General features: G+C 37.8%; 1 protein-coding gene across 4 annotated transcripts in view; it reads left to right on the forward strand.

Annotated features, from left to right (window-relative positions):
• The first annotated feature begins 1,983 nt into the window (after positions 1–1,983).
• LOC115975809 (protein SWEETIE) overlaps positions 1,984–23,896 on the forward strand; it is a 71,074-nt gene continuing 49,161 nt past the window's right edge. The window contains exons 1-11 of one of the 4 annotated variants that reach the window (XM_031096798.1): positions 1,984–2,300; positions 2,803–3,010; positions 11,062–11,168; positions 13,312–13,548; positions 13,666–13,755; positions 13,826–13,913; positions 14,914–14,978; positions 21,713–21,817; positions 22,740–22,829; positions 22,922–23,002; positions 23,305–23,373. In XM_031096798.1, the coding sequence (XP_030952658.1) occupies positions 2,136–2,300; positions 2,803–3,010; positions 11,062–11,168; positions 13,312–13,548; positions 13,666–13,755; positions 13,826–13,913; positions 14,914–14,978; positions 21,713–21,817; positions 22,740–22,829; positions 22,922–23,002; positions 23,305–23,373 (1,305 nt within the window). In that variant the 5' untranslated portion in view covers positions 1,984–2,135. Of the gene's footprint in view, positions 2,301–2,802; positions 3,011–11,061; positions 11,169–13,114; positions 13,223–13,311; positions 13,549–13,665; positions 13,756–13,825; positions 13,914–14,913; positions 14,979–21,712; positions 21,818–22,739; positions 22,830–22,921; positions 23,003–23,304; positions 23,374–23,896 lie in introns of those variants that run through there. The other 3 variants (XM_031096799.1, XM_031096800.1, XM_031096801.1) reach the window with 3 other exon arrangements.

The following is a 23,896-nucleotide window of genomic DNA, read 5'->3' on the forward strand; positions in this document are numbered from 1 at the left end:
TTTTTTTTGTTTAGGTTCATATGAGTCTGCTGCATCAACCTCCCCTCCTTTGTATTTTCTTTTCTCTCAGTAATGGTAAGTATTATTGTCATTTATTGGTGTTTTCACTTTTCATTGAGGACATTTAGAGTTTAAATGAATTTGAATCCTCTCAATTTCTTTTTGATACAAGATAGAAATTCTACTTTAGCCTAATCTAAGTGTATGTGTGTGTGAAGCTCTTTTCTAGAGACTTGAACCTCGGTCTTTACCCTTCCACACCTCACAAAGATTTATACTTGTGGAGTGACCATCATGTCAAATGTGTGCGGTGGTTTCAATTTCTAATTCTAAATGAAATGGAGACTTGGAGAACGTCTATTTAATGGCTAAGATTTAAAGTGGAGTAAAGATATGATTTAGATAATGCCAATTCTCTTAAAAATTGATAACTCTAGTTTAAGTTTAATGAGTGGGCAAAATCTAGATCCTACATTTACTCAACATTAAATCATAGCCATTAAATAGACACACTCTATTTCACTTAGAAATAGAAAGGATCTTTATCCGGTTCTCAACTTCTCATTTGTAGCTATTGAATTAAAATTTAAATGAAAAAAAAGAGAGATATTATTCATAAAAAAAAAAAAAAAAAAAAAAGTTTAGAAGAGTGCTTTTTGCACTAGTTGCATACAATTCTATTAATGAGTTGGCACAATTTAGATTTGCATTTGCTCAACATTAAATCATAGCCATGAAATATACACTCTCTATTTCAATTGAAAATAAAGAGAATTAACTATCAAATTATTTCCTAAAAAAAAAAAAAACTATCAAATTATTATTTGAAAAAAAAAAAAAAAAACTAGAAGAGTTCTCCACGCACTATTCTACTACAAAAGAAAAAAAGAAAAAAAAGTTTCGGGCCAGACTTTAGACCTGACGGGGCAGATTTTTTTTTTTTTTTCCAAATAACCTTAAATATCAAAGAATTTAGTTAGTTGTCACGTTATAAAACAATGTGGGAAACTAGCATCTCGAATGTCTAAAACTCGAGTTTCTAAGTCTCGATTTGTAAGTGGTGGCATCTGATGAATCCACATAGAACTCGAATTTTAGAAACTTGAGTTTCACCATTTTCTTTTCAGATCAGCCTTTGTCTTCTTCTTCTTCTTCTTCTTCCCCTGTTCTTTCAGTGGATCTCAAACCCTCAAACGCAAATGGAGGCAACCCATGTCTCCAAGAACACAAGCAGTAACACCCACCAACTCTTCCATTAGAACCTTGAAAGCAAATTGTGGATCTGTAGCAACCGTTGATCTCCATCCATTCAATAACAAACCCAAAAGCCCAAATCCTCCCCTAGAAGACTTAGAAGAATCATTACCAAATTCATTCCCATCTCGTCCTGCTCCTCCACTCTAGCCTCCATTATCGTTGCCACGTTCGATCCCAGCTCTGCCATTGCTGCCTCCGCCGGCAAAAGGCAATAACTTGTTGGAGATTGATTGTTGCCGAGAGATGATGATGACGATGAAGAACATGGGGCAGCACCAGCATAAATCAAGTCTATAAAACTCGAGTTACAAATTGAGTCTTTAAGACTTAAGATCTATGTGGTATAATAGTGTTCAACTCAGCAAGTAAGAAGCGAGTCTTTAAACCTCAAGTTCTATATAGAACTCAAGTTTCTGAGGGCCAGTTTGGTGAGTTAGTTTAAGTAATGTTGTTTGAGTGTTTTTGATATATGTGTGGGTAAAAAGTATGTAAAAATGTGTGTTATATTATTTAAAATGTGTAGTTTTGTATTTAAGTAGGGTTGCCAAACAGCTCTAAAACTCAAGATACTAATTTGCAAATACCTTTCAAACATGTGATAACTTACCATATTTTAGTTCATCAAAAAAAAAAAAAAAAAAACACTTACCATATTTTATGCCCTCACCAAATCCCCCCAACGGGCAGGGGCAGGGGCAGGGCAGTTAATGATCAATTCCGTATTTCTTTCGGCTCCTTTCTCTCACACTCTACTACTATCATTTTTTTTTTTTTTAAACACCAAAGCTCTCTCCTCATTCTTGAATCTTGAATCTTCTTCTTCTACAGAGCAATTTCTCTGTTACTCTCTGTAGCATTTCGTCTTCGTCGTTGTAGAAATGGCGAAGAAGTACGTGAGAGAGAACGTGCCTCTCTCGCGGTTCGGCGTGCTGGTTGCGCAATTGGAGTCCATAGTCGCCTCCGCCGCCCAGCAGCCTCCGGACGCTCTCCTCTGCTTCGATCTCCTCTCTGATCTCATCTCCGCCATCGACGAAGAGCCTAAGGTCACTTTCTCTCTCTTCTCTTCTTCAAAACCTTTCGTTGTTTTTCCAGATCTGTATGCATTCCTTAGAATCAGACTTAAATTGCCCTGTTTCTAATTTTGTGAATGTTTTTAGGGTTTCGAGGTTTAGCATTATGATTGTGCACAACAATGGCACCGATACCGATTTTGAAAATTCAGTTTTTAACATTTTGGATTGGAATTGTATAATTTGAAATAATGCATTTGTTGTGAAATTGATTAATTGCTTGAGTTTTTGGCAGAGAGAGAGAGAGAGAGAGAGAGAGCAGCGTTGGCATTATGATTGAGTACAACAGTGGCACTGAAAACGATTTTGAGAATTCAGTTTTAACATTTTGGATTGGGATTTTATAATTTGAAATCATGCGTCTGTGATGAAATTGATTAATTGCTTGAGTTTTTGCTGTTTGTAGAGAGAGAGAGAGCGAGAGCAAGAGAGATTAGTAATATTTGAATTTTGGTTTGGAATTTATATATTTCAGGAGTCTATATTGTTGTGGCAAAGAAAATGTGAGGATGCGCTATATTCCTTACTCATTCTTGGTGCTCGACGGCCTATGCGACATTTGGCATCGGTGGCGATGGCAATGATTATATTTAAGGGAGATCCCATTTCGATATACTCCAGAGTGAGCAGTCTCCAAGGGTTTCTTTCTGATGGGAAGAAAAGTGAGCCTCAGAGAGTTGCAGGTTGGTCATAGAAACTAACAACTTGTGGTTAGATAGTGACATGTATACTTTAATTTTCTTATGTACGCATTCCTTTGAACTTGATTCGTATCTTCAATTTGATTGTTAACAAATAATTGATATCATATTGACGATTGCACAAAATCAACATGGTAAGGTGATGCACTGCTGCCTGCAGGAATTGATTTAGTTGGTTAAGCAAACTTTTGGTTTGTGGATATGTATGACCCAATTCAAGTGTATTATGCACTGTGGTTATTGACACTTGCATGGGATCAGATTAGGGCTTTTAAACATGATTACATGATAATATTTTTATTAATTTTTTCTTCAAGAAATTTTTTTTTTGGCACAAGTAATGATTTTATTGAAAATGATTTGATGGTGGTGCTGCCCTAATACACTAGCCATCCCTTTCAGGAGGGAGGAAAGGAATGGAATAAAAAATATTATAGGATATTCCATCTATTCTCTTGTTTGAGAGTTTAGTGGGAAGGAATGGAATGAGTATGAGGGATTGCCCATTCCATTCCATCTCTTCTAAGTTCTAAGCATTCCTGGACCTCCCAAAAGTGGGAGGAATACTCATTCCTTTAATAAAATGGAGGTAAAATATCGATTTTATCCCTGTCTTCAGAAAGAGGAATGGAATGGCTCTTCTTTAGCTCAAACAATCTTCAGATCAATTGTCTGGTGCTTTTGGCAGGGAGGTTAGTGTTTGAGGGTCATAAATTTCCATGGAGCTACATGCCATTATTTCAATGTCACTTTTATGATTATTTACTAGAGGTTAGAATATATTTTGGTATTCTCTATCCTATAATCTTTTTTTTTTGATAAGTAAGAATGATATATATTAAAAGCTACCTCATGAAAACACAAGGCAGAACAGAGAATACAGAGAAGGAAACAAACAAAAAGAGTGAAGAAAAAGAAAAAAAGAAGAAAACAAATGGAGACAACAAAGAGCAAATTAATTATAGAGAAGAGAACTAAGGAACATAGGGATAGAATCACTAGAGGTGAGCCCCCAAGCCCTAGACCAATCAAAAAGAGAGCCACTAAAGTAAGCGAGCAACTGGTCATCAGACTTGTCCCTATCCTCAAAAGTATGCCAATTACGCTCCCTCCAAATACACCACATTAGGCACAACGGAGCTAGATTCCAAACGCTAGAAGAGTGCTTTCCAAACCAATTCCACCAACCGAAAAGCATATCTGCAACCGATCTTGGCAAGACCCAAGAAATCCCAAAGGATCTAAAAACCAAGCTCCACAACAGATAAGCTTTGTCACAATGGAGAAGCAAATGATTCGCCAACTCCCCATTACAACGGCACAAAATGCACCAATCAATAAAATCAAATCCTCTACACCGCAAAATATCCCCTGTAAGAATCTTCTCCCAAGCCGCAGTCCAAACAAAGAAGGAGGCGTGAGTAGGAGCCTTAGCATTCCAAATACCTTTCCAAGGAAAGGTAATAGGCAGGGAGCTTCGGAGCTTATTGTAGAACGAGCGGATGTCAAAAACCCCTTTCTTCGACAATTTCCAAATCATGCGGTCTCCTTGCTCAGATTGAGGTAAGTTAGAACCCAGGGTTTGAAGGAAATCATCCACCACACCCATCTTCCAATCATTTGGATTTCTAAGTAAAAGAACCTTCCAACTTCTCCGAGCCTTGGTCCCCAAACGTTCAAGAGACGAGGCCACCGATGCCTCTCTATTAGAGCAATCCCGAACACTACCGGGAAAGATAGATGGAGTGGTGAGTCCCCACACCAATGGTCCGTCCAAAGCTTCACTCTATCCCCCACCCCTACCTCAAACCGGATGTGTTTGCTAAACACCTCCCAACATTTTCGGATACTTCTCCATAAACCACACCCATGAACACCCCTGCCCAGTTTGGAAGACCAACCCCCCTACTCTTCCCCAAACTTCAGAGCCACCACCCTCCTCCAAAGACGAGTCTCCTCAACCCCAAACCGCCAAAGCCATTTTCCTAGTAAAGCTTTGTTAAACGTAGTTAACTTCCTTATTCCCAAACCACCATTAGCCTTAGGAGCACACACCTTATCCCACCCCACCAAATGAAGCTTGGAATCCCCCCACAAGAAGTCCCTCTGAATCTTCTCAATCTTATTAGCCGCATGCGAAGGGATGGTAAAAAGGGATAAATAGTAAGTAGGAAGGTTGGAAAGCGTACTCTTAATCAGCGTCAGTCTACCACCTTTTGACAAATACAACTTCTTCCACCCGGCCAACTTCCGACTAATCTTTTCCAATATAGGATTCCAAATAGAAGGGGACTTATGGGAAGCCCCCAACGGCATACCAAGATAGGTCATAGGCAAAGACCCAATCCGGCAGCCCAGAATCTCTGCCAAGGCATGAATATTGTCAACCTCCCCTATAGGAACCAACTCGCTCTTCAAGACATTAACCTTCAAACCTGTGACAGCCTGGAAACAAAGGAGAAGCATTCGCACATGAAGGATCTGCTCCACATCCGCATCAAAGAAAAGAATAGTATCATCCGCAAACAAAAGATGCGAGACACACTCCCCTACACCTCGTCTGCCTATAGCCTGAAAACCCCTGATCAAGCCAGCACCTTCAACTCTTTTCATCATCCTACTTAAGACCTCCATCATAACTAAAAACAACATAGGAGATGGCGGATCCCCTTGTCTTAGGCCCCTCGTGCTCCCAAAAAAGTCAGCTGGAGCCCCATTAATCAAAATAGAAAACTGGACAATTGAAATACAAGTGCGAATCCAACTACACCACTTCTCCCCAAAGCCCATTCTCTTTAAAAGATCTAGAAGAGCCTCCCAATTCACATGATCGTAAACTTTCTCAATGTCTAGCTTACAAATAACCCCCGGGATCTTACTCTTCACACGACTATCAACACACTCATTAGCAATAAGAACTGAGTCAAGAATCTGTCTGCCTCCCACAAAACTATTCTGAGACTCAGAAATTAATTGATCTAAGACCCGTTTCATTTGATTTGCCAAAACCTTAGACAAGATCTTGTACAAGCTCCCCACCAGGCTGATAGGCCGGAAATCTCGAATATTAGAAGCATCGTTTTTCCTGGGAATAAGAGCTATAAAGGTAGCGTTCAAAGATCTCTCAAACTTACTGTGCTGATAAAATTCCTCAAAAACTGCTAGAACATCCCTTTCCACCACTCTCCAGCAATGGTGGAAAAAAGCCATAGAGAAGTCATCAGGACCTGGAGCTTTATCTCCAGCCAGCTCATTAACAGCTAGAAGAATCTCCTCCTGCTTAAACCTCCTTTCAAGCCAACCCCTCTCCAACCCATCTAGCTGATCAAACTCCAAACCTTCCACAAAAGGCCTCCATTCCTTTGACTCCTGGTACAAATTTTTATAAAAATTTACTACCTGAGCAGCCACCTCGGAATCCTCCTCATAAATCACCCCGTCCACCTCCAAAAAACTCAGATGATTAAACCTTCTACGGGAATTAGCCACCTTATGGAAGAATTTAGTATTATTATCTCCTTCCTTAATCCATAGCATCCTTGATTTCTGTCTCCAAGAGATTTCTTCCAGAGAGAGAAGATTTTCCACTTCAGATCTCACCACAGCTCTCTCACAAATCTCTGCCTCTGAGAGGCCAATCTCCCCTTCCTTGACATCTAACAATTTCAAAGTCTCTAATAAATGAGTCTTTTTGCGACCAACATGACCAAACTCCAAACGGTTCCATTGAACGATGTCCTCTTTCAAAGCCTTCAACTTTTTGGCAAACACAAAACTAGGAGTGCCAGAGAAAGAATGCCGACTCCACCAAGACTGAACTCTATCGGTAAACCCATCTGTCTTAAGCCACATATTCTCAAACCTAAACGGACTTTTCCCCCTCGCCATTCCCCCTACCTCCACTAGAATTGGAAAATGGTCTAAAACAGGACGAGGGAGAATCCGTTGGGTCACATTCGGATATTGCTCCTCCCAATCATGAGACACCAAAACTCTGTCTATCCTGGACATCGAAGGCCTCTCTGACCCGCTAGACCAAGTAAAGCTCCCTCCCTCCAGAGGCAAATCTATCAAATTAAGATCCTCAATGAACTCCGAAAAAAGTTCCATAGCCGGAGTAAGATGAGAATTACCCAACCGTTCACTAGGGAAGCGGACAATATTGAAATCCCCAATGCAACACCAAGGGACATTCCAGTAATGCTGAACACCAACCAACTCGTCCCACATTAACCCCCTTGCATTGTTATCAATTGGGCCATAAACCCCCGAACACGCCCAACTGAAGCCGTCCCCCACCCCTTGCCACCGAATAGACACAGAGAAAGAGCCCACCAAAACCTCTGTCCTCTCTAAAACCGTTCTATCCCACATCATCACAACCCCTCCGGCTGTCTGGACAGCATCCAAAGCCACCCAATCCACATATCCACATAAGGACAGCTCCACAAATTACCTACCATCTGTCTGTCCATACCAGTAAGTTTAGTTTCTTGAAGGCATATAACATCACACTTCCACTCACGCAAACAATTCTTCACTATCAAACGTTTCTGACAGTCATTCAGTCTCCTAACATTCCAAGAGAGAAATTTTAAATGCATAAAGACATGAAGTCCCCGGCTGAAAAGAAGCTCAGCAGCCAACCACTACCTACCATCGTAGTTAACCGAAGACTGCAAGTTCCTCAGCTCTCTCTTCCCCTTATCCTTATAGATAACCGCTTTTCTAGATTTTGTAACTTTCCTGTTTAGCACTTTGACAGCCTCCGTCTCCCTCTCAATCTTTTGTAACAAAGCAATGCATAACTTCTCATGATGGCTCAAAGGCAGCCCCACCAGTTTACTAAAACCAGGGAGCCTATTCTTCACCCATCTAGAAGTATCCCGAATATCCACACACTCCACTGCCTGGTTATCACGGTTCAGCTCATCTGACAGAGGTAACCCACAGGGAGTGATAGCCAACAGAGGAATAGGTGAACTATCCTCACCACCCAAACCCATATCAGAAAAATTCAAACCTTCCTCCACCAAAGCACACGCCCCAGGGACAACACTCAATGCCATCGCGGGTAACTCCGCTGAACTGGGTTGCTCAAATTCAAGGGCAGCTTTCGGCAAGACGGCACTGTTGTCCAAGCCACCTTCGTCCCCTTCATGGTCACCCAAAACCAAAAGTCCAGCCCACGATAAGCTCAGAAGAAAAACAAATAAAAAACCCTCAACCGGTGACCACGGAAGCAAGTTATCTGACTTACTCGGTGTCGACGTGGACTCATCGGAGCTAGTTTCGACAAAGGAGTCGTCGGCCTTGCCCAGTAAAAACGAAGGCAGGACAGGGCTGTTTCCAGCGGAGATAGGGCCATCGGCCTTTTCCTGAGCCACCGTGAGCTCATCGGAGCATGTACCGGCGCAGAAAGGACCGTTGTCCTTACCCTGTATCGGCGTGGGCTCGCCGGAGCTGGTATCGGTGAAGACAACGGCCTCACCTGATGCTAGCGAGGGCTCAACGGAAGACGACGTGCACTGGCCCGCCACCCCTATCTCTAAATCAGCTTCCAACGGGACCTGGGCTAAAGCTCCTTCACCAGCCCAAGAGCTCTCGCCCACTTCAACAAGTCGTGGGCCTTAAAAAAGACCCTCACTAGTGTCGGTCAGCTCTGGGCTTGTTCCAAGGCCCATAAAAGGCTTAACTACAGCTTGTTTAGAGCTCCGTTGAACCCATTTAAAAGCCTTAGAAGTATCTATACCAGCTACACGTGAATCCCCTCTGCACTTCGTATCTCCCCCTTTCTTTCTATCCCAGAAAACCCGCCTCCTCCCCATCACATCAACCTCCACGACAAGACCTCTCCCAGACCAGCAAGATCTCCTAGCATCACTCTTCTTCCCCATATCAAAATCTTTTGAATTCAAATTAATACTAGGGAAACGTAGCCTAGTGTCTGCCAGGTTTTGCTCACCAACCTCTGCCACCTCATAAGAGCAAAGCTCCCTCCTAGCTCCTCCCACCATCTCCATCCCGTCAGATTTCACCACCGGTAAATCCCCCTCTTTTACACCAGAGATTCTCAGATTCACTCCCATCTTCTCCTCCCCTATCTGTGGTAACTTCCTTTTGGCAGTGGCTCCTAGTTGCTTTGGTTGCTTCCTTTCCTCTGTTCTTCCATGTAAGCCTTGCACCACTTCAGCAAAAGTTCTAGAACCTACAGCCTCCAAGTTATACCTACGCACCTGAGGAATGAATTTGGGAAATCCATTTCCTCCCATTGCATATTGAGAAGGATTCAGCAGTTTTCTTAATTCAAGACCAAAAGCCCTCCAACCATGTCTCTCTTTACCTTCCGGTATAATAATCGACCTCCTAGACCCACCAGCTTTGAGCTTAGTCAACAGCAAGAACTGACCAGAAGAGTTGGAACTCCATTGGAGAGTAAAAGCTGTGTCACCTTCTCTAAGATTAAAAAACTGTTTGGAACTCACCCCAATAACAAGGTGTTCTATGTTAGACATCAGCCATTGTGCTGCATTCTTGCCCATAAAGACTGATCTCATAAAGAATTTGCCCCTCTCAAAAATCCTTAACATGAAATAACGACCCCCTTCCTCTAAAACTAAATGAAAATTTTTTGACTCAATGAAGAATTTACGAACTCCCCCCATGTTAAAAGCAATCAAGCAAAAAGTTATAAGCTAGTCCCAAACACTTCACAAAGAGAAAATTGTATATACACAAAGGCAATTCATGTACACATACAGCATTGACACCTTCCTATAATCTTTAATTATTCTTTTTAATGTAGCTTATAATGCATGTTTCTCGTGGGTATACATAAAGTATGATAATTTTGTTTCTAAAAAAGGCATGGGCATCATATTTTGGAAAGCATAATTTTTTTTTTGATAATTAATAATATTATTGGAAAGAAATCAACAAGTACACAGGAAGTATACTGGCTGAAGGTTACACAATGAACGATAAAATCAAATAAATTGGTAAAAGAAAACTTCCCTGATGAGGAATGGCTTTCCATATTTCACTGCCCTGATGATGCCCTTAATGACCTTGCCAACATGCTAAAAGATCGAAAACCTTTCTAGACATTATCTGCTCCACCCCAAAAAGAGCAAAAACCAAACCCCATAAATCTCTACCAAAAGGGAAATGCAGCAATAAATGGTTTACTGTCTCCTCATCCCTCTTGCACATACAACACCAGTTCTCCAAAATAATGTTTCACTTCTTCAGGTTCTCCGCTGTTCCCAAAAGCAGCAACCCAAAGGTAAAAAGCCACCTTACTGGGGACAAGCAGTTTCCAAATACTCTGACATGGGAAATTGTCAGAATGTGAAGGAGCTAATACTCTATGGTAAGAGCAAACCTCAAAACCTCTTTGAATCGAAGGCCTCCAGCATAGCTTATCTAATCCAACCCCCTCCACCTTAGCGGAATACAATAGATCCAAAAACATAGAGACATTCCAATTCCTAATCTTGAATTGCTTGATTGAAATTCAACTCCCAAAGAATCAACCCATTTATGGATTGTAAAAGATCCTCCAAAAGCATCTTGGTTCCAAGCAATACGGTACAATTCAGGAAAAGAAAACTTTAGGGTAGAATCACCACACCAAACATCAGTCCAGAATTTTATATCATACCCATCATCTTCCACCTCAAATTTGATAAAATGCGAAAGAGTCCCACCCCTTCTGATTGTATTTCCAAAGGCTTACCCCATAAGCACCATGGGCTGCCTTTGTGCACCAGCCTCCCTCCATAGAGCCATACTACAGAGCTATAACCCTTCTCCAAAAAGCTTCCCTTTGGACCAAACCGCCACAACCATTTTCCTAGTAGTACTTCTTTGAATAATCTGATTTTTCTAACATGGTTTAAGCATTATTTAAGCCTTCTGTCTTCTTCATGGTTTGTTGTCTATTTAGGCTTTTACCTAATCAGCCCTTCAATTATCTTTTGATAAGTAATGTTTCTTTCATATAATTTTTCTAAATATATCAATCTTTCTAGGTGTTGCTCAATGCCTAGGAGAATTATACAAGCATTTTGGGAGACGAATTACCGCAGGTTTATTTGAAACGACTACTATTGCAACAAAACTTATCAAGTTTCATGAGGTAGTCCATTCAATCTGCATCTCTATCCCTATAATTTTTCCCCCTTTTAATAAGATACAAAACTCTCATTTAGAAAGGAATAGGTTGCTTATCAAAAAAAAGAGAAAGGAATAGGTTAAGTGGTTAACACTACTATTCTGTCAGCTTTGGTCTCAGTTTGCTCTCAGTTGTTAGCCTGTAATGATTCTTCTGGGTACTCCCTGTTGGATTTTGAAAGTTAAAAATTTGACTGTGGCACCCTGGAAAATCTGGGCCTAAGGAAGATGAGGTATTTTAGAAATGATATACTAGATATCATATTATTATTGTTTGGGGTGTCAGAAAGAAAAGGATATTTACTGCTGAAATTCTAGTTATGCTAAATGAATGTGGGAAGACCGTTATCATAGTATCTTTGCATTTTTTTGTGCTTTCAGTTATCAGCGGGGTGAGATTTTGTTTTGGGGCCTTGGTAATATGGGTGTTTGATGTGTGGAGTTGGAGTTTTTTTTTTAATAAATTTTTTTGGGCATTTTTGATGTGGAGGCTAGACAGGTGCCTAATGAGATTTTAAAAAAAAAAGTTTCTCTTTTGGGGGTGGGGGAATTGTATTCTCCCAGGGCAGAGCTAGGGTTCAGGATGTTTGCTTGGGGCATTTCACACTTTGGTACATTTTTTAGTTTCTGTGCTTTATTTTGGAACGGTCCTCTATTCTTCCTATCTTTCTTTCCTGTACCTTTTCTTCTCAACTAGTACAAAAGTGCAAAAAAAAGAGAGGAAGAAGAATGAAATAACCTAGGGTATGGCAGGTGAAACAAGAGAAGAAAGGCTGGGCAGCATGTTATTTCTTTGAAATTCTCCTGAAGAAGTTCCTCGTTTAATAAAAAATGTCAGCAAGAGTATTGATTTATCTTTATGTCCAAAGAAAACTTGTTCTGATTTGAAAAGAAAGCATTATTGTTCTTCCTGTTGGTTTCTGTCCCATGTCAATATCTGAAGGCAAATCTGGAATTTAAGGAGATGAGGCAAATTTGTTTATATAACACATGTATTATTTTCAGGCTATATTGAAGTGTTATGATGCATGTATTTATTCCATACATGTATTTATGCCTATAGGTATTCATGATTTTTTTTTTTCTTGGTGACAATACATTTTTCTTACTTAATTTTATATTTTCCAATGAGCTATAGCTCAAGTGGCACTTCCTCCTCCCATAACAATGGGATGGACAAAGAGGTCATAGATTCATGACCCACTAGATGCATGTGTAACTTACCAATAAAAACAATTCTGTATTTGAACTATATTAGAGAAAAAGTTCTAAGAGAGGCTAGTGAAGTGTGTTTTTTGATGGGGACATAAATCCAAAAGGATCTTTAACATTCTCCTCTTTCCCCCTTTTTTTTATTGGTGATTACATGCACTTGGTAGGTCTTCTTACAAGAGGACAGGGTATTATTTTAGCTAGTGCTTATTGGCCATTTTCTTCTTTCCTTTGACATGGGTTTCCTAGATAATTGCTACAATTTCAAGTCCAATTGCAATATTCTTTTCACAGCGCTAAGACTTATTAATGCAAAGAGTGCTAGGGATGTGGGATTTTCTTGTCCTTGGATATAACCAACGAGAACTAACGGTTTATGTGCTAACCAATATTTTGAGAGCAGTAGTGTGTGACAATAAGGCTTCCAAGGTAAACCCATTATTTGAAATGTAATGGCCTACTGTCTTGGTCAACTTGTGAAGTAAACAAGGCTTCTTCCTTGGGTTTATAAGTATGATAGGCCTCATACTTGCTGGTTTCTTCAAAGCTCTAGTAATCCTTAGGTGCTTAACCAGGCTAATGATTAGAAAATTGAAGTATGGTTATTGAGTTTTTTAATTTATGTATGTATTTATATATGTATGCATGTCAGTCACAAATGTAGTGGCCTACTGTCTTGATCAACTTATGCAGTAAACAAGGATTCTTCCTGGGGCTTATGACTATGACAGGCATCATACTTCCTGGTTTCTTCAAAGCTGTGGCAATCCTTAGGTTCTCAACTAGGCTAATGACTAGAAAATTGAAGTATGGTTATTGAGTTATATAATTACCATTGATACTTCTTTTGGTTTCCTTTGTTCTTTAAATTCTATCTTGTATTCTTTAAATTTCAGGACTTTGTGAGACAGGAGGCTCTACATATGCTTCAAAATGCTTTGGAAGGCTCTGGTGGTAGTGCTGCTTCTTCAGCATATACTGAAGCATACCGTCTTATCATGCGATTTGCCATTGTGGATAAGTCATTTGTTGTTAGAATAGCGGCAGCGAGATGTCTCAAGGCATTTGCCAGCATTGGAGGGCCTGGTTTAGGCTTGGGTGAACTTGATAACTCAGCCGCTTATTGTGTGAAGGCAGGTTTTCTTCTTTGTGACATTTTCCTGATTGATTTTTTAGTATTTAATATGTCAATCTTTGAGGTTTTGTTGTCATAATTTTCAATTTATTCTTTTTACTGCTACTCATAGTAGGCACTAGAGGATCCTGTTTCATCTGTTCGGGATGCATTTGCAGAAGCTTTGGGCTCCTTGCTTGCTCTCGGAATGAATCCTGAGGCACAGGTATGATATGTTGTGTTTAGAGGGATTCTCTCTTTGATAGCTCTGTCTCACAGTTTGTTTTTCTTACTAGGTTCAACCAAGGGGAAAAGGTCCTTTTCCTCCAGCAAAGAAATTAGAAGGTGGTTTGCAAAGGCATTTAGCTTTGCCCTTCACAAAAGGTATAATCCTGCTTATGCAGTGTCATAAGGGCCTAGTAATCTTCAAGTAACCATTTATGTGGGCGTTTGGAAGTTTAAGGTTATGTTTGGTAACAGTTTTTATTTTCTATTTTCAAAAACTTGTTTTCGGAATATAAAGAAAAAAACAATTTTCTTGTATTTTTTAAATCAAAAACATGTTTGGTTAGTTAAAATTAAAAAAATAGTTTTTGAAGAAAAAAATAGAAAATACTAAAATATGTTGTTACAAGAATTTAACTCTAATGCTAACTCATTAAATGAGACAAATTCATTAAATTAAATGCGTATTTTCATTGATTTTTGAAAATTAGAAACTGAAAACAGTCTTTTACATGTTTTTAGTTTCCTTCACAAATTGAGCATCTCTTGCTTCTTTGTCCTATGGCTTGAGAATTGTGGTTTCTTGTGTTTGCTTTATTTTGAGATCCAAATGCTGACTTCATGGCAAGGAAGGTTCAATAATCACAGGAATATACATATTTTGGAAGGATGTTCCTTTGTGTATTTTGTGGATTATTTGGTGAGAAAGGAATAGCAGGATCTTTGATGGTGTAGAACCTTCATTCATGTCATTAAACAGTATATTTAATTTTCTTTGTATGATTGGATGATTGCATTAGGCAACATCCCTATTGTACCTCTTTTTTTTATTTATTTTTTTTTATTTTTATAATTTTGTAGATTCATTACATCTCACTTGTAATTTTAAACTACTTGTTTCATTGATTATATTTAAATAAAATTATCATTTACTTGTCAAAATATTATATTCATCTAGTGAAAAATGATATCAATAAATCTTTATTACTTATCAAAAAAAAAAAAAATTTCATCTAGTGAAAAATGATTTATTTACCTTTTAGAGAAAAATGAAAAAAGAAAACTTCTAGGGGTGGGGTAATGGGCCTAATCCTTTACAATTGTGTAAGTGCAAACTTCTTGGCATTCAACTGTTTCTCATGTATTGTTTAACTTGCAGCAAGTGGAGCTCGCTCTAAGGATATACGAGTTGGCTTAACCTTGTCTTGGGTATTCTTTTTACAGGTAGATTTTGCTGATCATATCTGCTCTCTAACACCCCCCTCCTCTCCCAAAAGGTTCCCAAATATCTTCTTCTTCTTTTTCTTGTGGTTGAGAGGGTTTGCAATTTGAGTTGATTTTCTTTTACTTAGGAATAAGCTTGAGTAACTATTCCGCATTTTTGCATTCGTTACCTGTTTTGCATCAAGTATCAAATAGGCTGTTTGTCATTCAGTTGTTCAAAAGAACAAACTGTTTCATTCTAGTCCATTATCAGCCTAACATATGTGACAGTTCTCTATGTTTATATGGTTTATAACTAGTAATAGTTTGAAGTGATTTTATTTTAATGTTTTGGCTGGAAATGATAGTTAGAATTATGATTAAGTAATTAAATTCACAATTTCTTAATAGGTTAAGTTTTTAGGAGAATTGGTAATTTAACATGGTATCAGAGCAAGGGGTCCTAAGTTCGATCCTTGTCTCCTTCACTCTATCTCTCATTTAAAATCCCATGTGTTACTCCTCATCTATTAAAAGGTAGTTTGAGCCTACACGCGAGGGGGAGTGTTAGAAGTATGTGGTTAAATGATTAAATTTACTATATCCTAATAACTTAAACTTTTGGGAGAATCGGTAATTTAACATGGTATTAGAGTAAGAGATCTTGTGTTCAATTCCTGTATTCGCTCTACCTCTCATTTAAAATGTTAAAAATTCCATGTGTTGGGCCTCACCTAGTAAAAAGGAGTTTGAGCTCACACGTGAAGGAGAATGTTAGAATTATGATTAAGTGATTAAATTTACCATTTCTTAATAACTTAAGCTTTTGGGAGAATTTGGTAATTTAACATATACCACTTTAAAGAGGATTCCCCACTTTGGTGTATACTTTTTAGATGTTCCAAAATACCCTCACACTAATAATACAATTTTAAAAAACTTGAGATAATACAGTCAAACCGTTAAAATGCATAATTTTCAAAATCCTAAAATTTAGGTTTTTTTTTTTTTTTTTTTTTTTTTTTTTTTTTTGGGAAAAATATTTGCAGTAGGGATCCTTGATGTCCTTTTTTTTATGTAGTTTCCAAAAAAACCTCAGAATTGTTTAACTTAGTCTTCCTAAGAAATAAAGACAGGACATATAATTAAGTTGATATATCACCACACCATAACCTATGAAAATTCAAAAGCCATTTTCAATCGGTTACACCAACTTTCCCACTAATAAGCAGTTGCTGTAATTTATAATCACACTCAAGCAAGTCTCTCCACTCCCCCTTTCTGTTTCTAATCCTTCCTGAAAAGAATGGAACCACACAACCAAAAAATGATCTCCCCTACAATCCTTCATCATCATTCCAAGAAATTTAACAACACAAAATGCTTGCTTGGTTTCTCACAGAAGTTCAGAACAGACCCCTGATAATAACTCCAAAAATCCCAGCAAAGTTGCTGGCTTCGTTGTGTATACTATCCATTTGACATTTGTGGTGTTGACTTTTATTACTCTCACTCCCTTGACTTTTCCATGGAACTTTGAAGGCACAAACTCAATCAATATTGATGAATAAATGTTGAATTTAAAAGCTATGTCTAGATTTGTGAAATTATTTTATAATATTGAAATACAATTTTAAAAACTCATCACATCAAATTTTACATACTTTTATGAGTTCCAGTTAACTTAATTAGTAAAGTTTCTGATGGTTGAATAAGAGATTTGGGGTTCAATTCCCGTCTGTACTAAAAACTGATTGGTATCTTGGTTTGATGATAAATAACATAATTATCATAGAAGATGCCATAGGTTGAAACTCTATTAACAAATATATATATATATATATATTTTTTTTGCAAGATTTAATTTCTATTAGCAACTCTTGATATCATCTATTATGCTTCTTGGAAAATTTTGAGCATCCCTCCTAAAATATAGATTCTTTTTTTGTTGTTTATATATTTTTAATTTTTTTATTATAAATTATTATTATAATTAATATTATTATTTATTTTAATTTTTTTATTAAAAAAAAAAATCAAACAAGATGCAGAAATAAACCTATAAAAAAAGCTCTTGTATTTGACAGAATTTCGAAGTACGTAAGAGAGAATCTGTTTCATTGTAAAAAAATTAAAAAAATATATAGATGGAAAAATCTAACCTAAAACATTCAATTTAAAGAACATGGGCAAACAATTTTGAATTGAGTGAGACAGAAAGACGTGATCTTAGTTTTTTTGAGGCCATCCCCATTATTTAGTCTAATGTATGTAACACTTCAAGTCATAAATCTGTACTATAATCCCTTTCAGAGCTTAAAGTTTGAGCCACAACATTCTAAATCTCCTTGGCAGTTTGCAATAGCAGGTATTCACTACTAATTTCAGGTTCCATAGATTGCAAAAGCTGATATTTTTTTAGACTCCCACTCACCAGAGGTGGAATCATTTGTCTAGGCTCAAGAATTGCTCTATTAACATAGCCTATTTTCCTCCTACTTTTAAGGAGGTGATCGAGCTAGGTGATTATGTCCATCCAATTTAACTGTGGTAATTTGAAAAGTGGGGTTATCAGTGGGAATAGTTGACTGAACCACAACTCCTATTTGTCTAGTTTCTGATGTTGCTTCAGACCTTTTTCCCCCCAAAAATTGGTCAATAAGCAAAGAAGGGGAATAACAATTGCTGAAATATCACTCATCTGACAGAATGTTGGTACTAATTAGGCCTCATATAATCCAAAAGCAAGGGCATCCTCTCCCGGTTGAAAATACTCTAATTCCATTGGACTGTGACTGCTTTCACTTGGGCTTTTGAGACATTGTCCTGATTTTTAGGGGTTTGATTTGTAGTGGAGAGAAACTTTGGTGCATTCCCACCCTTTTCATTCGGGTTTGAATTGGACAATCCATCATTAACACTAGAAGCTGACAGGTTGAAAATGGTGCTTGGGGATATTGTTTATGAATCTCAAAATGCTTTTGTCAAAGAAAGATAGATTTTAGATTCCGTTCTTATTGCCAATGAATGCTTGGATAGTAGGCTGAAATCAGGAGTTCCTGGGGTGGTGTAAGCTGGATGTAGAGAAGACATATGATCCTGTGAATTGAGACTTCCTCATTTATACGTTGGATCGTTGTGGTTTTTCTGAAAAATGGAGAAGATGGGTTTTTTTTTTTTTTTTTTTTTTTTTTTTTTTTTTTTTTTTTTTTCTGCATCTCTACTGTTAAATTCTCCATTCTTATTAATGGAACTTCGTGTGGTTTCTTTGAAAACTCTAGAGGTATAAGACAAGGTGATCCATTATCCCCTTTATTGTTTGTCATTGTTATGGATGCTTTTAGTAAAATGTTGGATAAGGTAGTGAGGAATGGGCTCATGTCTGGTATTAGGGTGGGTCCCACGGGTAACTCTTTACAGGTGACCCCATCTTTTCTTCGTTGATGATACCTTGGTCTTATGTGATATTGATCTTGGTCAGATTTTGTTTCTTTGGCTGGTGCTGTTTTGGTTTGAAGTTGTTTTTGGGTTCAAAATTAATATGGGTAAGTCTCAATTGGTCCCTGTGGGTGTGGTTCCAAATATAGCAGATGTGGTGGATGTGCTAGAGTGCAAGCAAAACTCCTTCCTGATGAAATATTTAGGTCTTCCGCTGGGTGCTAATGTCAGAGATAGTTCTATTTGGAATCCAATTATTGAGAAGATGGAGAGGAGGTTAGCAGGTTGGAAATGATTGTATCTCTCAAAAGGTGGTAATGTTACTCTTATTAAGAGTACTTTGTCCAATCTTCCAACTTATTTTCTCTCTCTTTTTCCTATCCTGGTGGAGGTTGCAAGCCGTATTGAGCAACTTCAACGAAATTTTCTCTGGAGTGGTATGGGGGATGTTAAAAAAACTCACCTAGTGAAATGGGCTACGGTTTGCGCGCCTCTTCATTTGGGAGGTTTAGCTATTAGAAGTTTGAGAAGTTTTAATAAAACTTTGTTTGGAAAATGGTTATGGATATTTGGGAATGAGTGATAGGGGCAAAGTATGGTTGTGAAGGGGGAGGTTGGTGCTCTCTTCCCATTATTGGCCCTTATGGAGCAAGTTTGTGGATGGAAGTCTATTAGTTGTGGTTGGCCATCTTTTGTTTGTCACATCCAATTTGAGGTTGGGGCCGGTTTTATTATTAGATTTTGGCAGGATATTTGGTTTTGGGACACTTCTTTGTGTGTGCTCTATCTGAGACTTTTTTCTTAGTCGAAATAAGGAGGCCTATGTGGCTGATTTGATGAATTTCCCAAATGGTGTTCTTTTCTAGGATCTAAATTTTAGAAGATACAGTGAAGATTGGGAATTGGAATCCTTTTACAGTTTAATGTCTAGAAACCTGCTATAGGAAGAGGTTTTGCTGTTCATTCTTATTACCAGGTTCTGACAAAAAGTTTCGATCAGTCTTTACCTTGGAAGACTGTTGGGAAGTCCAAGGTCCCATTTAGAGTTGCTTTTTTTGTTTGGACTGCAGCTTTGGGGAATATTTTGACTATTGATAATCTTAGGAAACGAAAGGTTTTGATTTTGGATTGGTGTTGTATGTGTAAAAGAAATGAGGAATCAGTAGACCAACTCCTTATCCATAGCCCTATTGCTTTTAATTTGTGGTCTATGGTGTTTACTTTGTTTGGCATTCACTGAGTTATGCCGAAAACAGTGGTGGAGCTGTTGGCTTGTTGGCAAGGAAAGTTTGGGAGGCATCAGAATTCTGCCATTTGGATGGTTGTGCCCCATTGTTTGATGTGGTGCATTTGGTAGTAGAGGAATAACCGGCATTTTGAGGATTTAGAGAGATCAGTTTCAGATCTTAAACTCTTCTTCCTTAAGACACTTTTGGATTGGGTTGCAGTGTTAGGCTTTCGTTCTTTTTTTTTAGTCCATGGCTTCATGGACTTTTGTACTTTATGCACTTGATTTGTTTTTGTCCTTGATGTATACTTCCTGCATACTCAGGTGACACCCTTCTTCTTTTTAATATATTTTTATTACTAATAAAAAAAAAACACTAGAAGCTGTCACCTTTGTAGTAACAAGATCCTTACCTGACATTGCAACCCCTCATTAGGGAATTTTTTTGGTTTAGCCTCCATTATTGGCACTTGGGGCGACAGCACCCTCTTGCTCCCTTGCAAACTATCCATGGAGTTTTTAACATTCTTTTTTGATAAGTAACAAAATTTTTATTGAAATTAAAATAGCATCGCTTAACCAAGAGTTGCCCATTCTCACTCCGTGATGAAGATGCTAACATCTGCTCAACACACTGCCAAGTCTTCCTCTGCCTCACCAGCCAGTGAAATCACTCCCCTCCCTTGTTTCTTCTACTACCAGAGTGATCAACCTCCTTGGTCCCCATAGATTGTTAATAGAAGCATTGCTTTGTTTTAATGCAGTTCTCAGCTTCTCAATTTCCTTCATAAAGGATTTTTCTTTAAGATCTAGAAATGTTATATGTAACAACCCAAGGAAAAGCGTTAGCCATATCTGCGCTATATCTCAAAAGGACTAGTCACAATTGAGGCTCCTTGTAATTGTTAATAAAGCCCATATCTACCCAGTAAATACTCGATGTGGGACTCATCACACACCCACACATATCACACAATCAATCAAATTGGGGTATCACAATCTCCCTCACTTAAATTCCTAATGTCTTCGTTTGGGCCCACTTTGTGGGGTAGTGTCTTTGAGCTCACACAGGATTACCGGGCTGGCTTTGATACCATATGTAACGACCCAAGGAAAAGCGCTAGCCACATCTGCGTTATATCTCAAAAGGACTAGTCACAATTGAGACTCCTTGTAGTTGTTTATAAAACTCAGTTCAACCCAGTAAATACTCGATGTGGGACTTATCACACACCCACACACATCTGCGCTATACCTCAATAGGACTAGTCACAATTGAGGCTCCTTGTAGTTGTTTATAAAGCCCAGTTCAACCTAGTAAATACCCGATGTGAGACTCATCACACATCTATACACATCACACAATCAATCAAATTGGGGCATCACAATCTCTTCAACTTAAATCCCTTACGTCCTCGTTAGGGCCCACTTTGTGGGGTAGTGTCTCAGAGCCCACATGGGATTACCGGGCCGGCTCTGATACCATATGTAACGACCCAAAGAAAAAGCGCTAGCCACATTTGCGCTAGCCACATTTGCGCTATACCTCAAAAGGACTAGTTACAATTGAGACTCCTTGTTATTGTTAATAAAGCTCAGATCTACCTAGTAAATACCCAATGTGGGACTCATCACACACCCACATACATCACACAATTAATCAAATTGGGGTATCACATCATGAGTTTAGCTAACTTGACTTGTCCTTTGGATTCTCATTGTTCCTAACTCGCATTGAAACCAAAGGTTGGTTTGGGTTCTCAAAACTCACTGATTTGTTCTATAATATGTGAACTTTAGAACATAGATCCATGAAGAAATAAATGGAATTCACAAATTTACACAAACTCTTGAGGAAAAAAAAGTAAACTGAAAATAGATGGAAATTCTGGAAAGAGAGAAGCTCTGAAATCTACCCAATCTTACCCCACTCATATCAGAAATGTGTTACTTCTGGCTTGAACTTAGCACATAATTTTTGGTCAGTTTGCAGCCATATTTAAATTTGCTTTGTAGATAGGTTGATTTTAATGCAGTTATATATGTTTACCTTGTAATTTGGTTAATAATGTTTCTTTCTTCTTTGCAGGCTATTCGTCTAAAGTATCAGCATCCAGATAGTGAGCTTCAAAACTTTGCTTTGCAAGTTATGGACATGCTTGGTGCTGATACTTGTATTGATGCCCATCCATTGGTATTTCCCTAAAATTTGCATCATAGATTTGTTTTTATATTCTTCCTCTCAAGTACATATGACTATCAGATGACTTCTGTGTCCCACACCCCCCCAGAAAAAAGACTATTTAACTTTGTTCTGCACTCTTATATTGTTTATTGGTAGAAAAAAGGGTAGCAAAACAGGAAATGAATTGAATGGGGTAAAAGATGAACTGACTTGTGGCTTATCCTTGTTCATTGTTCTTAATTTCTTCTTAGACGACATAGGTGTCTGATGTTGTCTTTCATTTTCAGTTCAATTGATGGTAAATTTTTATATCTTTCAGTCTTGCATTGATGTGGCACCTTGTAGAAAACTGTTAGTAGGAAAGATATTGTCATTTTAGAGAACTATGTAGCAGTATGCTACACATATATTAGTACAATCCCCAAGATTTACTGATATATTGAACTTATATTAAGGAAAAATAAATAAGATCAAGAGATTCAATACTAATACACCCTTTAAATCTTTGTATAGGAGTTCAACTTCTTACATGAGTTTGAATGATAGGTTGCCAGTTCTGCCATTGATGCATAAAATTTGTCCAATTTACATTTTTATTTTGGCTTACGCGAGAATGTCTTCATGGAACATTTTCAGATCTGCTAGAATTGGAAAGGATTGTCTGCTAGAGTTTATGGGGTTTTATGGTACTTTTCTATATGCAGTAAATGGATTGAATTATTATTTGAAAATTACTAGTTTGTTACGTTTAAACTGAATTCTTGTAAATTGTAAAAGTGCCTTATTAATTTGTATAACCTGAGTCTACAATGACTAGTATAAGTGTTTATAATGGCTCCCTTGGTGGCTTTCTTATAATGAAGTACCTAAGTGATGCTCTACAAAATCAAGCTACTGACCAATTTGTCTTATGAATAATGATTTACTGAAGGCATGTGTTCTCTACATCCTTCGGGTTGGCATAACTGATCAGATGACAGAACCCACTCAAAGGAACTTTTTGGTTTTCCTTGGAACGCAGGTTTGTTAAAAAAATTCAATTGGGTCTTCAATTGTTGAGGTTTTTTTTTAGAGGTATCTGTATGGAAAAAAATTTCTCTTTATACTTTGCAGCTTCAGTCCCATGATGCTAGCCCTTCCATGAAAGCTTCTGCCTTACGTACATTGTCATATACCCTGAAAACACTGGGAGAGGTAAGGGATGACTCTCATGTGATTCTATTTAGTTCTCTGGTCCTTCTTTAGCTTGTTTTGTATAGAGCACCATGTTTGACATATTTTAAATAATGCTTTTTTTTAAAAAGAAATTGTTATCATTATTTTATTATAAATAAGCACAAGATTAGAGTGATTTGTCTTCTAAACGTTAGGTTAGCAGAAAAAGGTATAGTGTTTTGATTTGGATAAAGTACATACTTTAACACTACAGCATATGAAAAGAAGTCTGGTGTTACTATTATCACTGATTAGCTGGTGCTTGATCTGTCCATTTGCAGGTTCCATTTGAATTCAAGGAAGTTCTTGATAACACGGTTATGGCAGCAATATCTCATCCTGCACAACTTGTAAATTCTTGATTTTATTTTCATTGTCATTAGAACCTCAAATGTATTTGGGAGTGTTCAGGGATCTCTCTTTTTATTTCTGTCAAACCTGTGGATTTATATAGCTGCTAATACTTGTTGATAACACTTTCTGTTTTTTTGGGTTGACAAGAGAGAGATTGTTAAAAGTTTGACTTTGTTTTGCAACTATAGTCTTCATAGATGTTCCCATCCATCACCTTTTTTATGCACTTTTTGTTCAGAATCATAAAATTCATAGCAGAGATTTAGCGAACTTTTGAAAGTCAGTGGGTGTTGATAGTATTGTGGGGGTTGGACTGGAAGATATCTTTATTTAGGCATGCTGACAAACATACTTATCTATGTCAAATATGGACTTTATATCATTTTTCTTTTAATTATGTGTACCTACTTCCTTGAGTTAATCCTTTGATTATTGTCATCGGTTTACCTGTTTGCTTCAACTTCTATTTTTGGCTGACTTCTCATTTAGATTTAAAAAAAAGTGGAAATATTTGGGGGC

This window comes from Quercus lobata, chromosome 2 (genome assembly GCF_001633185.2).
Source record: "Quercus lobata isolate SW786 chromosome 2, ValleyOak3.0 Primary Assembly, whole genome shotgun sequence".
NCBI lineage: Eukaryota > Viridiplantae > Streptophyta > Magnoliopsida > Fagales > Fagaceae > Quercus > Quercus lobata.